We start from the raw sequence: 15,721 nt of genomic DNA, 5'->3' as shown, positions 1-15,721 counted from the left end.
TTTTTTTAACCTTCCCTTGGCATCCAAGCACAGCCTTGATGTCTATTGAAGGACCCTCCATGAACAATTAAGCTTCATCAAATGAGAATCAGGTGTGTTTTGCTGCAGAAACTAGTGCATTAGAGAAGGTATGTCAAAATCAATTTGCTGAAGGTTATGATGAAGTGACGATTCTTGTTTTGTTGCCCTGCCTACTATTAAATCGGAAGCTACTTATTTTTAAAAAAGGCATACATGGTGCACGAGGCTCTCGCATGTGCAAGATTCAGAGGCGAGAACTATGCAACCATATCCCAAGAATGTCGAGAAGTTGTTTTGACCACTTGATCACCAGTTCGCAGCATTCATACAAGCTACCTCTTTTTAGTTCCAAGTTTTATTCCCCCCTCCCACCCCCTCCCTCTTTCTTTCCAAGGAACATGGAGTATTTAAACTAGGGAGAAGCCTAAGTGAGCCAGAATTTAGAAATATCAAATATCTACAGTTGCTTTTTTTTTGGAAAGCAGTATATGTCATATTGTTCCAGTCTGGTTGAAAGTGGTAAATCAATGGTATTTTGGTTATTGAATGCCAGTGTAAAAAATATCTATGTTTTTACACTGTTATTGAATTAGATTCCTGGTGTCCTTTGTTTCAGGTGTCGTGTCATGATCCTCTCAGTGTATGTTGACAAGTGCTATCATGGATGTTTCTGTCTCCAAATGATTCTATTTCTCAGAGCCCATCCAGTTTAATGATTTAAATGTCTCATAGATAAACATCTTATAAGGCCTGTCAATTAGCTGTTCTAAGGTTTATGCTTAGATTGATCTGCAGAGAACTCAGGTCTCAATTTCAGTAAGTATGGACCTTCATATGCAAAATATATCTTCCCATGCATAAAGAGTTCTGGAAGGAGTCAGTAAGGAAGTCAGGGCTAACCAAAACCACAGATAGGGAAGGAATCCACCAAATCATTTTCCAGAAAGGACTCACAAGACAAGGGGTATTTTCTCTTGGATGGTGCCAAAGGACCTTGGCATCTTACCTCACTACATAATTAAATGTTTTGTGTTGGAATCGCTGCAAAGCTAGGGGAATTGATTGGCTACATTGATAATTCACTCAGCTTCTATTGGTGATAATAATCACTCCAAAAATGTTTTGGTTCTTGATGCTGGAAGAGTTAAAACTGATTCCTCATCAATTTACTCATGAATGGTCATGTTCCCCTTCCTGATCATTGAAGGCTGGAATGTTGGTGATCTTTCTTTTCTGGGTGATGGGAGGCCTGAAAGTTGGATCCTGACAATAGGTGGATGGGGCAATTCAGACACCTGTTCTTTGTAAATGAGGATGATCCATTAACTGTCTGTTAACTTGGGAAGCAAGCCAGAGATGACAAAAAACAGCCACCTTGGTGAAATTGAACCAGGTTGAGACCTTGAAGAAGTTGCCAACTTTTCTGATCTTGAATATGAGAGAGGCCACCTATGCATTTTTCCTATTAGCGAAACACGAATTGAACACAACAGATTCGGGCAAGAAAGAAAAAGAGTGGTAAACAATTGGCGCGTGATCATAAGGCTTATTATGAGTTTAAGGATGAAAACAATGGTGCGGATTCGTGGATGATGATTGTCCACAAAATGAAGGTATTGGAAGCTCTGAAGAACTACAGGAAGGAGGAAATATGTTTTATAAAGTGGAAACTAGAGAGGTTGGGTTGGTGATGCAGAGGCCAATGTGATGAAGGATAGAAAATGGTTTTTTTTCTTTTTTGGTCACCTAAGTGTGCCTATGATTGATATTGAACTTCAGAGGAGAGATCAAAAGGATGAAAAAGGAGAGTTGGTTCTCCTAGGAAACTCTGGTGCTAAGGTAGGAGGTCTGTCTGTATAACAAGGAGGTTTCATCATGTGTGGTCTGATTACCCAATGGGGAGAAACTCTTCAATCTGGTAATGAAGTTTTTGTCAAAGTGAACAACCCATGCATATTCCACCCATTGAGTGAATTCATATAAAGGTGGATACTGGATTAACAAAAGCTTCTTATAGCAATTTTCTTTTAATTTTTGCCTTCCCTTACTTGGAAAGCAAACTGATTTGTCATCGAAGTGAGCCACACCAATCTCTTATACCATGCTAACTTATCAAAAAAACTATTATACTATGCTAGAATTACTTGAACAAAAAGGAAAGATCAGATACAATCTGAGACCTAAAACTGAACATTCATTAAATTAAATTACTTGTTTGACTAAAACAACTTAGGGCTCTTAAATATTTCCCTCAGAATCATATTCTTTAGGGTTTTCCAAGTCCAACATGTTCAACTTGTGTCCTTGGTTTCTAACACAAGCTCATGTTCTCTTGTAACATAACTTTTCCCACCTTTTGCATTCTTTTATGTACAACAGTTGTTTCAGGTTTGTTTCTGTACTTGTTCTCCATGCTTTCCTGCCAACTTTCTGGGATTTTATCCTCAATTGATGACTCTCATCCATTCGCTTGAGGTTCTGACGGGCCACCCCATGTTTGGACACGCTGCTCAGCTTGCAAAGCCTGCATTAGGAAAAACCATTATTCTTATACCTATACATGGATATGTTTACAAACTAATCCTCCTCTTTTTTTTTTTTCTGGTTCATTCGATGATGAATCAAGCCTTAATACATGGTAGTTGAGGTTATAAATAATTAGAAGTCACATAACAACTGTTCATCCTATTTTAAAAACTTGCTTTTACCCTTGAGTTCAGATATTTCAATTTTCCTCAATTCACTTCTCTATACTGGGATGAGGTGAGCATGGTGTTAGTTCATACCCTTATATACCAATTTGTTTCCTTTCACTTTTGATCTTTTCTTTTTAGAGCTTAACGTGAATCCAGTTTAAGCTAGAACGATTAAGAAGATAGCTTTAATTAGCTATTACACTGGAGAAACCATCCTTCAGTGGGTTGCCTAAAACCTTCTCCAGCCTTATGATAAACAAAGAACAGAAATGTGGAAATAACTGAGGTTCAGTTCCATATTTCCACACAGTGAATTTCTGTCCCTTATTATTGTCATATTTTGATGATAAATAGTACATATGGAACATGCTTTATTATTTTCATTGTTGGCATTGTTATTATTAACAAATATACTAGAAGGACCAGAGTACCAGACAGAGTAGAGCTACAGCCTCAAGGAAACCACCTCAAGGCCATGAGAACAAGGCAGCATACTCAAGAAATGAATGATCCAAAGATTAATACTGTTATTGGTATGTGGCTTAGTAGAAATACTATTTTCAAAAAAGCTAAATGATCTATTTGCCTTCCAATTTCCTCAACCAGAGACACAATCTAAGTCACTAGTTTGAAATAAGTCCCAGATGGCACTTGCTTTGAAAATCTCTTTATACAAAACAGAGATTCTTTATGGGTAGGTATATGACATGGGATATGGACAGTGTAGGTTGGCAATAGGGTAGGTTAAATGGGGATCCATCTCAGATGCATTGCAAACTTGATAAGCCTAATAATGCATGTTTCACAGAAAATCCTATCAACTTCTAAACTTGCAAATGAACTAAATGTAAATAAATTGCCTCTTCAGGCCGGTTGGTTCAGATATATGACAGTTCATGTGTGTTGACTGTTGAGTGGTAGTTTTTTTATATCTTCAGAAAAGCATGTCACTAACATCAGTCCTAGTTAACATTGCCTATGAGCTAAATGTACTTGCCTCTTTATCCCAGTTGGCTCGAAACAAGATGAACAACAAAATAACTGTTTGAAGCAGACTGCCCACTAACATCCCTGACCATATGCCCTGTATAAGTTCAGACACAAATGAGTTTCTGTCATTGTTGCATTGCTTTGATGATTATAGATATGATAATGACTGTAATTGTTGTCACCTGAACTCCGAAGTCGAACTTGTAACCCAGTAAGGCACCGACGGGAAGCCCAAAAATGTAGTAGCATCCAATGTTTATGAAGGCCATTAATGACTGCCAACCTGCACCTACTGCAACCCCTGCAAATTCATGTTATTTCTCAGCTCAGACCATTCAACTGATGGAAGCACATAGAACATCTAAAGCTTTATTCATAACCGGGGGTGGGGGTGGAAGAAAAGCAGCAGTAATGCTTTAAACTTGATAATGAGTTTAGTTCTGTCCTTGTGGTCTGAAAGAATACCATGGAGAACAGGTTGGATGTTGCTAAGGAGAATGGTCGCTGCTAGAAGGTACGCAAGCTTGGAGGTCTCCCTTATGACCACGGGTTTTTCTGTGAACAGTTGGGGGAAGTCACTCTTGGTGGCCAGAATGGCAGCTGTAAAAAGAATTCCAAACAATGCTGATGTTGTTACAGCCACGACTACTGAGAATTTTGCAGCTCTTGGGTGTTTTGCTCCAAGTTCATTGGAGACTCGCACACTGAGATTCAAGAATGCAAAGAATGAAACCAGAACAATGCACAAAACAATGAACAGGAACCTCCAATGACTTCTTTTGAGTTCTTTCTCACTTTCAGCTAGCAGAAAGGAAAAAATATTAACCTGACTGCAGCATTGAATCCCAAAGCAATCATCAATGTCCATTGTTGCAAGTTCATGCTGTCAAATGTACCAAATAAAAGGAATCATGGTTCTGAATACAAAATGAAAAACCTTACAAAAAAAGCAACTTGGAACTGAATGATGTATAGAAGATCTGACAGGAATTTATCAATCAGCTGGGCTGGCAAAAGTCCACCTGATTAGGCCGAAAATAACTGATTTTCAGTGCAATTTCTGGAGGCCATAACTTTTGACTTGGGTGGAGTTACAGGAACCATAATACTAATTATCCAAATGGCAGTCAGTGCTCTACAATTAAGGGTCATTGAAAAACCACATTAGGGGGCTAATTCGCACATTAAAGGGTGTTTGGGGCCTCTGAGATTTTGTGCGCAAATTGCTATTTTCTAATTCGTCTAGTGTTCTTCTTCCTCGTTGGAACTGGGGTTTTCTTCACCTTGTGGATTCAAGGATTCGTTAGTGCTACAATGAAATCTAGCCCCCCATACTTGCTACTGCATCACTGAGCTTCTCCTTATTCAAAAAAAAAAAGGAAGGAAATAACAAACAAACCAGATAGAAACAGCATCTACTGCAATATCTGGATTTTTTAAGCTGCCAACCAGAAGGATAACTGCTGTGTAATACCAGAGCTCCAAGCTGCCATCAAAGCAATATTGTATAAGCAACAGCAAGATTCAATATAGTAGGATTTTAATTAGTACTACTAACCATAGCATTATGGCTGAGGCTAGAGATAGTTTCACAAAGGCTGCCAAGTGATGGAATGCAGATAAGGAAAAGCCAGTCCATGCATCTGGAAAGTACCCAGAAACCACATATACTATCTGAGCCAAAACAATCAACCACCATGAAATGTTTGCAGCTATGGCAGCCCCAGCCATTCCGTGCCCAAGTTTTGTCACAAGAACCCAGTTCAGTAAGACATGAAATGCCAAAACAACAATGGAAATAATTGTCATCACCCAAACTCGACCTTGAGATTGGAAGAACTTCTGTATAGGGAAGTTGAAGGCAAGAGCAAACAATTGAGGGATCACCCATGTTGAGTACCTTCCTGCAAGCTCTGATATATTGTTACTCTGATGAAGTAGCTTTAATATGGGTGATGCATAAACATAAAGAGGGGTTAGAAGTAATGCTGTGACTCCAGTTATGATCCATGATCTTTGCAGATAGACTCCAAGCATGTTAATTTGTCCAGCACCAACAGCTTGACCACAGAGTGTCTCTAAAGCACTTCCCATTCCTAGCTATTGCAACAGATCATTACATATTATTGAAGGGTTGCCATTAGAATTGGAAAAACAAAAAATGAAGGGGAAGGTCAATTGAAAATTAACTGGAACAGAAATCTGAGAAATTTCTTAATTGACTTCAGAGTCGATACATCCATTGTCATTGGATGCAACAAATTTTGAATCTGAGCTCCTTTCGATAGTTGTGACGGCAATCTCTGACCCAATGATGATTTTATGTATTGGTATCATATCATATCGATATCAGCTGAGACCGATCCCAATCCTAACCGATTGGGGATCAGACAGTACCAGAGTAGGGGGTAAAATCATATTAAAAAAAACTTATTTTTTAATGAAAAGTGAAGGTAAAATTGACTGATCCGAGATTAATATCATATTGGTATTAATACTGTTAAGTTTGTCTCAAATTCTTGACCCGTTTTGAAGATTGATCGGCTCCGACATATTTTGATGGCAACCAGAATGGGAAGTTTTCTAAGATCTGTGATGGAAGCAGAGGGGTTGGGCCGATAGGCCCAAGCCCGGAGCCCAGCACTTATCTCATATGGGGGTGCGGGGGCATATGGTTTGATCGGATCGACTACGACCCGATGGGTCGACCCGCAACTTGAAGTATATAATGTTCTGTTGTCTTGTTGAGAAAGTCATTGTATTTTGAGAGGGGGGGTTGCTAGGGTTTCAAGGCGAGTTTTCTCGTCGTTGCTTAGGTGTAATCTCTCTTCTGCATTGTAAAACATCTTCTTCTTCGCCCGAGGGCATAGCATACCACACTAGTGTGTGAACCTCGTTAAATCTGTGTCTTGCCGATCTTTTGTCTATTTATTTTTCGTATTTCTTGATGTTTGATCTAAAAAATACCGATCTAATGCTCGAAAACAAAATCCTTAGACCCAACTGACCAAGCCAACCAACTCCAGATAGTATACATATGTTTTTGAAGGAGATTTTGCGAATAGTTTATTTTTTAAGTAATGAAAAAAGTGTGCTCTATCGTAGCATAACTATCATATGGCAAGCAACACTTTCACAAGATCAACGAGCAATAGTAGGCCATGCTGATGACTCAAGCAGTGATGGGGCAAGGACTTCCTTCCACTAGGCTACCAACCCCATTGGTATTTTAAGAATAATTTCACATCAACTAATTATGGATCTTGGATAACCTCTTTAATATACCAATCTTGTATGGATTGGTATAACAATTCAAGATGGTATCAAAGCCACTAAACCCCCTATGTTAGTGAAAATATCCATATATGATTATTAGAAAGGGATCGTATTTGCCATGCATTACCACACAAAATATTGATGGGCAACACATGAAATGGAGTATTGGGAACAACCCCACTACAAGAAATTCTTTTTTTTTTTTTTTTTCTTTTTAATTTGGAAAGTATAAGGTTTTAGCGACGGCTGATTTACAGGTGCTAAAGGTCTCCATTAAGTGGCAGTTTATAAATATTGCCATTAATAATATACTTTTAAATTTAAAAATTAAATATTTTGTCCACGATTTTATATTTCTGCCACCAATAATCTATTATTTAATTGAAAAGAAATATTATTTTTTTTGGGATGGGAAGATGAAATAAAAAAATGTTAGATTAAACTACCATATCTGGAAGGAAAAGTTTTGATTGTCTTATCATGAATATCATCATACATAAAATCAGCATGATGTGTTTTTTAATCATTTAATCTCTTGCGAGGTTAGATTTTTTCGGTAAATGATCCCTGTCTGAGAGTTGTCTTATGCCAGTTTTTCTATTATTTTCTTTCTTCCATGTAAACAGATACCTTATTCCTTTTTTTTTTTTTTTGGGCGGGACGTGGCGAGAGAGAAAGAGACAACACAAGTATTGGCTGTGCTTTCGGACAAAGATTCAATTCCCTAAATTTTAATAGGTAATAGCATTTTGGGCTGGTGTTCTCTGTGTGCAAACGGCCTCTACACCTAAACACAGGGGCGTGCCCCTTAAGAGGGACATGGTGGTCATTATGTGCTCCATGTGTCCGTGGCACAAGGCGGCATGGACAAAAACCTTGGTCCCTTAAATTTATTTTTGTTGGTTTGATTTTTTTCACAACCCTGTAGCCCTTTTTCTTATTCTCTCTTTTTCTGAGTTAGATTGAACAACTCAACAACCCCACAGCTTTATTTGATTCCCGTTTTCACTCGGAGTTAACTCACCCAAGACTATTTGCCTAAATGTATGTCCCCGTCTCCAAGTCTTGAACCTTTCCCATCTTAATTTTACATTCAATGAGAAGGAACAATAGACTAGATTGGAGTTCTCTGATCAGTAACAGCTTAGGGAGGAAGGGAAGGAGATATAGAACTAGCTAGTGAGAGAAGATGTATGGCCATTAATTACAGTAAACAAGAAAAGAAAAAAAGAGATTAAAATTATGCAAATAGGATTACTGAATAATTATAAGCCACTTACCATGACACCATATATGAAACCTTCAATGACATTCTGAACAACAGAGATAGCAGCAAGCTCAACTTGCCCAAGATGGCCGACGAAAGCCGCCGTCACGAATCCAATAGAGAATTGAGAAACTGCAGTTAAAATTGCAGGCCCTGCTATATGCCACATCTTCTTTGATTCATTCCAGCTTTTCTCTGCCAACTTTGATCTCTTTCTGCTCCCCATAATCTCCAACACCTTTTTCTCAAACCCAATTCGTTCAGGCTCCATTGGAGAAAGCCTTGAATCGAATAACAACACAGAAGAATCAAAATTCAGTTCTCTCTTCTTTATTCAAGTTGGCATGAGGGAGAGAGACACTACATGTTATCTTTGTTTTATATACTGTTAACTCTTAACGGCTTTACATGGCATTGGATACTTGCCACTAGTATTGGATTGAAAATCTGGGTTATCTACTTCTGTCTGTTCTTTCTATATACTAGAAAAAATAAGCAAACACTACTCAACCAACATATATAGAAAGTAGAAAAAGTTATAGCAGGACTGATGCTTGGTGGCTGGCTATTTTGACTATGTTGCTTATGAGTTTCGGCGGGTAGTGGAGTTGACAAGAGACCTTCCCTTCAGGAAGCATATGGTTCTGAGTTTGACTCCTCTTACTTCTTTGAAACCACTCATACGAGGTGTTTAGTGCCTTGATACCCGTAAATTAAACATCTCAACTTTTTTATGTTCGTTGCTTCTTCGTGGTTGGTTTCACTTTTCTATGTTCTTTGCTTCTTCGTTTGCTTTACTTTCCAGACAAGTTGAGACCATCACATAGGCTTTTACATTATTTTAATGAAGAGTACCTGAATTCAAAAGACTTTGTTTGTTGCAACTGCCGACTATGGTCATTTTAAAGTTAGCTAAAGGCTTATGATACCATACTCTTTCTACTCCTAGAAAACACCCTTTGTTCCCCACCTCCCCCAGTTGGAACAGCCTCTGCTTCTACAGAGTCGAACCTCCTCAAGTGGGCCATCAGTAGTTAAGAATTTGGAAATCATAATTTATATTTTCATGTCATTTGCCCCTTTTTTTTCCCCGCCTTGGGTGGACATGACTAATAAGGACATTTGAAATAATTGGGTAAGGGAAAAATGGGGGGTGGAACCTCCATAGGTGCCAAAGATATCAATTTGGTTATCAAGTAAAAGATTTCTCGGAAGGATAATTGTTCAAAAAATTCCTGTAGCTTATCAAATGGCATATAAACTAGCACAAGCTTAGTCTTATAGTGCTTACTGATTATTGAATTCAATCAAATCTATCAAATTGGAGCAACAAGACTGAATATCCTGATGAAACCCAATCAAATGAAGCATATCTTATTCAACAAATACCATGATACAATAGGGGAGAGCTAGCATATCAACGTAGACAGAACAAAGGAAAGCTCTTCATTCCAGCTCCAAATACCAATTCTTGGCAACAGCATGTTACACAATTGGTGAGGAGGCCAAAGAGATATGCGGAACATAAAGATGTACATTGACAGCTATGATTTTGTTTTGTTGATGAAGGATTCTAGAATTTGAAGTAACTGAGAAGAAGAGTTGGTCCTCATTTAAGGACTGGAATTGTGCATTGGATTTGAGGTGACGCGGGGTGGTCAGCTCCCATGTTCAAAACTTGTGGTTTATATCCACTCGTAAAACCCTTTCTATTTCTCTTCCCACGAAGCTAGTGACTAATGCTTTCTGATTGTTTAGGTAGAGATGATTCTACAATTTCTGGGACCATATCAAGCAAGCGATTCATCTCTTCTGGAAATTCAACCTTTGCTCTATTAGTCTTTCCACCAATAACCACAGTTGTTCCATCTTGCAAGGCCCAAATCTGTAGGGAAAGGTGGGGGTGGGAGGGCAATGAGATAAAAATATAATCAGAAGCCAGATAGATCATCAAAGTTCTTAATAATCTGCAACAAGAACCCATTATCAGAACACAAGTATTTCACCTGTGAATGAGACAAGAAACTGATGCAAGTTGTAAGCATCAAAGCGCCAAACCCAGCATAAACAATCGGCACTCCTGGGTCAGTCTGACAGGAGGATGTGCATAATTGATTAGATGTTAAACTAAAAATAGTTTTCACAGCTAAAACAATAATAAATCTGAGAAATGATTAAAAGATCAATATTGCCGGACAAACAGCTCATAACTATATGTCTGTAACCAATCCAGATCGTTCTGGATCATTCCAGTCCAATAATGATACGGATTGGATAATTTGAATGATCCATACCAATCTTTTAAACCATGAATCTGAAAGTAAGAACTAAAAAGAATTAATAGAGACATCACCTTCAAATCGAGGCCACTACTCCCAATGGCATCTACAATTTCAACTTTTATACCATTTATATCAATTGGTAGCTTTGAGCCAGGGCGCCTTACTCCAACAAATTTGCCCTCTTGATCATATATAAATATTGACTGAAGATCCCGAGCAAGCATTGATCTGGAATTTTTTTGGGGAGCACGGGATTATGGAGAGAGACACAAAACAAAAGAGTGAAAATAAAAGGTAATGCTTTCCTATTACAACTTGGCAAAAGTAACAAAGATATCATAATAATGGAGCATACATTCCCTGCACATTAGGAGAATCTGCACCCCCAACCGGTAGGAAGGTCCCAAAAAGCTTTTTGTCCCCATTCAGTTTCAGAGGTGCCATAGCCAAATTGAAAGGTCCTTCACCATCCTTAAGTATTTGGAGTGCTGAAAACCCCCAATCAGTCTGGTACATAGTGATCCCTCCATACCTTAATGGGTCATTCACACTAATAGTTTTCCTCAACACCTCCTTCCCATCAAGGTCATATAGTGAAAGATCAGTATAAAACTGTGACACCTGCACATAAACATGATGCTATGTCTTTAGCTGATGATAGGAAAAAACTGATACAAGAGATGCCATTCTTTGCAATAAAAAGGACTTCCAAGCTCAAGGTTGAAGTTCTATAGGAAACTAAGAGATATCACCGACCTCCCCGCTTTCATAATAGTCCATGGAAAATCTGTTGACATGGACCTCAGTATTGAAAGTTTGTGTGGGAGTAGAAAGGAACCCTGTTGGCTTCATTACATCTCCAAGAACGAAGTTAAGTCCCTGTGGAACATTGACTGATCCTCGGAAGCTCCCTGCAGCAGTGAGAGTCCCTCCAGACATTATTAGTAACATGGCCAAATGTACTCCAATTGGGGCAAAACGACCTGCCAATCCCTTGAAGGCATATAAAGATGGTCCTTTCAAGAATACCTACAGCAATCAAACTAGAAGATAAATTAGCCAGACATATTTACATGAATAAATAAATAGATTCCAGTCCAAACTTCACACTATAAACTAATCCCAGGCTAATTTGGATCGTGAATATAGAGAGGCCCGATACTCCACCTAAGTTTTAAAACTGAACTGGCTCTGCAGGTCAGTCCAGACAGACCCATAACAGCTTATTTTTTGTCCAGTCTGGGCACAGGATAGTCTTGCTAAGAAACAAAATCAAATCAGGCAGTTTTGGTTTCTAGCTTAAAAGATGTGATACATAGTTGCACCCATGAGGAATTGAACCTAAGACTTGACTTTTATGCTGTGAGACACCAACCATTAACTCAATTGATGCTCTTGGTGGATTGAAGCAATTTTTTTTTTTTCCTTCAATTTATTGCTTCATAACAATAACCTTTGAATAGAGCTGATTGGAGAAAAGGATCCATGTGGCCTACCCCAGGATCCATGTGGCCTACCCCATTTAGTAGCGATAAATCTGAGCTGATTTCAGACAAGCAAATTCGCAAATTTACCCAGTAACACAGATACAACTCTCAGGCCTTCCCCCCCCCCCCCCCACACACACACACACATACCTCATATCCAGCGCCCATTAAAATTACTCCCAAATCGTGCACAGATGCTCGGAGCAGAGAATCTGCAAATTCCTGTTTGAGGATAGCCTCAGCAGAATGCACGAAAGACCATCTGCAGATATCGATTTACACTTGTTAACTAAAAGCTTCTGCAAGTCAATCCCAGCTGAAGACATGATGAGATATGCAGAGGGAATCAGACCTTCGTGCAACCTTAACCAAGGGAATCTGTGTTGTGTAAGTGCAGGCCATAAGCGACGCAGCGAGCAAAGCCAGCATTCCGAGGAAAACAGGAGATGAGAACATGTGGTCGAACCCAAGGCTGAGAACCCATCTCCAAGTGAAAAATCCGAAGACAGGATTGTCTTCAGGGTACTTTTGGAAGTAAAAGTCTGGGGCCTCACCTTGATCAATGAAAGTTCCTGCAGAAAAGAGAGAAAGAAGTTCAGTCACTTAAGTCAGTAAAACCCAGGCCAAATGCATCAAAGACTCACTCTAGGAGCAGGAAACGGAATCACTTACAAAAGACAAGAGCCTTCACTTGTGTTGGAAAATTTTCACATTAATTAAGAAATAAAAGGGAAATTCTAATGGAATCATTTTGTCCTTCATAGCTTTTGAAAATGAGTCTATGACAGAATGTTACAAGTATCTGCATGGGCAGTAACATAGATAACATTGTAGAGTCAAACTTACTTCCAACAAAGGAGACTTTAGGATTCAAGAAATGAAGAACCTTGACCTGATGAACTTCTGCTTGAAATTTACAAAAAAAGTATCTTCATTTCCATTGGTTTCCAAATTCCCCATATGTTTTCTTTGATACACTAATGAACACTCAGAAACTTCAAGACTTGAAGAAGGACCAAAATCCATCACCAGATTGAACCTGAACCCCTTCAACACAAGAAATGAAAGCTCTACGGGTGATAAAATATTCAAACTAAAATTCTTGGAATAAGACACCTATAATTAAGAAGTTTGGGGTTCTTAACAACAGAATATAAAGCAGAACAGAAAGAAAAATAGAGGCGAGCAAATCCATTTGTTTCGTTTTTATTCAATTTTCCTTTTTTTTTTTGGTAAAACAATTTTCCATTCTCCACTATTCATTTTGTTGGTCTTTTACAGCCGTAAAGGACTGATTTAAGTACAGCATCAACGGAAAACAAATTTTCTGTTCTGCTCGGGTTCACAAATAGTTATTGTGCTAACATCTATTAAACCCAAATGAAGAAATCTCAAAACCAAAGCTGATAGGGTCATGGCTTAATAATCTAACATTGCTCATATATTCTGATGTGAATTTGGGCTTCTCAGTCATGCATAATTTCCAATCCAGTGCCACCATCATATTCTTTTCATCTCTTAAGGATAAATATCTTTAGGAAGGACAGAAAAATCTCAATCCTTCTTCTCTCAGAAAGACATGAACAGAAAGCTGGAAAATGATAAGCAAAACAAAAGAAGAACAGTAATGGAAAAAACCCACTAAGAAAAGGAGAATACCGAGAGCCATAAGAGCCGCAATTATGAACATCTCTCCAATAGCCAAAGGCAGATTAGAGAGTACTGTTAATAACCTTCTCGGAAGCCTTCTAAGGAACCCCATCATTGGAATTGTGCCAGAATTCCGGTACTTTGCCGGAATTTTTTCATTTCCAGATACGTCTTCTGACAGAGTCGGTGCACCCTCTGAGAGGATAATTTTCTTGGAAATGGGTTTTTTGTTCTTACCATCTCTCGAAATTTTAAGCTTACACCCAATTCTGAGAGAGAGGTTTCCACTGCTGCACAGAGTGTGAAGATGATGGGTATTGAATGAGAAGCGCCAACATTTGAAGGTAGACCGAAGAAGATGAGAGTTGATGGTAAGGACCCGTTCTGGTATTACTTGTTTCGGGGTTTTGGTGTAGTTGAGACTCAGACTCTCCATAGCGAAGCATTTCTAAAGAACCCATGAACGGAAAATCTTCAAGTTATATAAGAACGTAAATGGAAGTTAGTAAAGGCGAGAAGTGGAAGAAGGCGGGGAACGGATAAGAAAATAAGATAGATATTTTGCTTCTCTCATTCAGCTCCTAGCTCCTGCTGTGACTGTGAGAGCCTGTGACCGGCTCGACCAGCGACCTTAGAAACAAAAACAAGAGTTCAATTCCGGTTTAGCCTGTGAACGGCTGGGTTCAATTCCGGTTTAACCTTTTTTTCTTTTAAGTGATTTGTATTATTCCATAAATTATCTGGAAAAAAAAAAAGTCTCCCACAAGAAGTTTTTATTTATTACTTACGCGTCCCTCCCCTCTCTCTCTCTCTCTCTCTCTCTCTCTCTCTCTCTCTCTCTCTCTAGATAAAAGAGAGATTTTAATATCCAAATATAGGAAATTCAAATATTTCTTCTTAAAGAAGATGCTACTAGGAGTAAAGATCTTAAATAAGAGAAAAATATTGTAGCACGTTGGCTCGTTTGTGTATTTTGCCGCAGGGAAGAATAATGTGACAATTCTAATTGTTAGATGTTGCATTTGTCATTTGTTGGTTATTAGGGGTATATCAAAAATATCCGGGTCAAAATATAACCTTCTATTTTAGTTTTGAACTAGCGGATGCTTTCAAAGGGAGTGGAAATATGCAAAAAGGAAGAGACTCATAGAATGGCAGAGCCAAATAGATTTTTTGCACATTTTTCATTAATGAGAAATGTGAATTGGGTACATATCAAAATTTAAAAGAAGATTCAACATATTCTCTCACGTATAGGTATACCCTCCCATGTATATCCATGCGCCTCGTAGTAAATTTTAATTTCTATTACCTTGTTTTGCCACCTAGAGAACTATCAATGAGCTAAAGCTTTGTCCAAAATGAAAATCATGGAAAAAAAATTTGGGATGAAGGATAATAGAAGACAATGTATCCTGATATGAAAAGGAAACAATGAAGGAGATGCTACACTATTCAATATGATTTTGTAGGCAATCACAAGCTGACAGAAGAAAGATTCACCTGTGAGCTTTCAATAACTGAAGGGATGAATCACTAAAACATCAAAGGAAAGAGAGACAAAGTTGCCTTTCAAGATTCCTGAAAATTTATTCAACTCATCCAGTTTTCAATCCCCAAGATAAAAGGAAAGATATTCCAAAGAGATTCTAGAGGGGAGAATAATTTTCAGTAATCAAAGCTCTTATGAGAGCATGCTGGGGACAGGTTCCAAGTACATCACCACTAGGCTGGAGCAATTTAAGAATGAAAATATGTTGGACACAAGACTTAACAAAGCTCCACAGCAGTTCAATCTGTGCATACAAATAAAGTGGCCTGAAAAAGCCAAAGATCCAGATTTTTCAAGGGTGCTTCCTCAGTGTGCTATGGCACCAAGACTAAACAAAATTCAGGATTCCAGACTTCCAGTACGGAACTGTAATCAGTTTTATCAATGAGGCAATTGGAACGTACCTTGTCATTTTGATATTTGTCTTACCAAGATTATCTCCTGTTCATTTGAATGTTAATATGATGAGTCAAATGTCACACATACACTGTTTTTCATCC

General features: G+C 38.4%; 2 protein-coding genes across 3 annotated transcripts; both read right to left on the bottom strand.

Annotated features, from left to right (window-relative positions):
- Positions 1-1,764: 1,764 nt before the first annotated feature.
- Positions 1,765-8,819, bottom strand: LOC122083875 (protein DETOXIFICATION 33-like). Of its 2 annotated transcripts, none has more exons than XM_042651799.1 (8): positions 8,264-8,819; positions 5,266-5,807; positions 5,107-5,193; positions 4,534-4,590; positions 4,173-4,411; positions 3,890-4,008; positions 3,715-3,801; positions 1,765-2,545 (listed from the first exon to the last, which is right to left on the bottom strand). In XM_042651799.1, the coding sequence occupies exons 1-8, from the start codon at positions 8,519-8,521 to the stop codon at positions 2,480-2,482; spliced, it is 1,455 nt and encodes a 484-aa protein (XP_042507733.1). In that variant the 5' UTR covers positions 8,522-8,819; the 3' UTR covers positions 1,765-2,479. The 2 variants fall into 2 exon arrangements, with proteins under 2 accessions (XP_042507733.1, XP_042507734.1); XM_042651800.1 differs by having other exon boundaries at positions 5,266-5,803; positions 8,264-8,393.
- Positions 8,820-9,592: 773 nt separating this feature from the next.
- LOC122083228 (cytochrome c biogenesis protein CCS1, chloroplastic) lies at positions 9,593-14,233 on the bottom strand. The gene is made up of 8 exons (XM_042650956.1): positions 13,679-14,233; positions 12,372-12,591; positions 12,170-12,281; positions 11,289-11,561; positions 10,888-11,153; positions 10,604-10,760; positions 10,257-10,340; positions 9,593-10,135 (listed from the first exon to the last, which is right to left on the bottom strand). Exons 1-8 carry the CDS (start codon positions 14,103-14,105, stop codon positions 9,980-9,982), a joined length of 1,695 nt encoding a protein of 564 aa, XP_042506890.1. The 5' UTR covers positions 14,106-14,233; the 3' UTR covers positions 9,593-9,979.
- Between the last annotated feature and the right edge of the window lie 1,488 nt (positions 14,234-15,721).

This window comes from Macadamia integrifolia, chromosome 7, assembly GCF_013358625.1.
Source record: "Macadamia integrifolia cultivar HAES 741 chromosome 7, SCU_Mint_v3, whole genome shotgun sequence".
Taxonomy (NCBI): domain Eukaryota; kingdom Viridiplantae; phylum Streptophyta; class Magnoliopsida; order Proteales; family Proteaceae; genus Macadamia; species Macadamia integrifolia.
Note: the sequence above shows the minus strand (reverse complement) of the source record. Positions and strands in the feature narration are given on the sequence as shown.

What these genes read in the sequence shown, in the direction of transcription:
- LOC122083875 (XM_042651799.1), bottom strand. Translation starts at nt 8,521, where the DNA reads ATGGAGCCTGAACGAATTGGGTTTGAGAAAAAGGTGTTGGAGATTATG. An exon ending in GTTTCATATATGGTGTCATG is followed by an intron (nt 5,808 to 8,263) that starts GTAAGTGGCTTA and finishes CTGTTGCAATAG; the next exon opens with CTAGGAATGGGAAGTGCTTT. An exon ending in CATCCAACCTGTTCTCCATG is followed by an intron (nt 4,009 to 4,172) that starts GTATTCTTTCAG and finishes ATGAATTTGCAG; the next exon opens with GGGTTGCAGTAGGTGCAGGT.
- LOC122083228 (XM_042650956.1), bottom strand. Translation starts at nt 14,105, where the DNA reads ATGGAGAGTCTGAGTCTCAACTACACCAAAACCCCGAAACAAGTAATA. An exon ending in TTGGTTAAGGTTGCACGAAG is followed by an intron (nt 12,282 to 12,371) that starts GTCTGATTCCCT and finishes CGATATCTGCAG; the next exon opens with ATGGTCTTTCGTGCATTCTG. An exon ending in GTTTCTTGTCTCATTCACAG is followed by an intron (nt 10,136 to 10,256) that starts GTGAAATACTTG and finishes CTTTCCCTACAG; the next exon opens with ATTTGGGCCTTGCAAGATGG.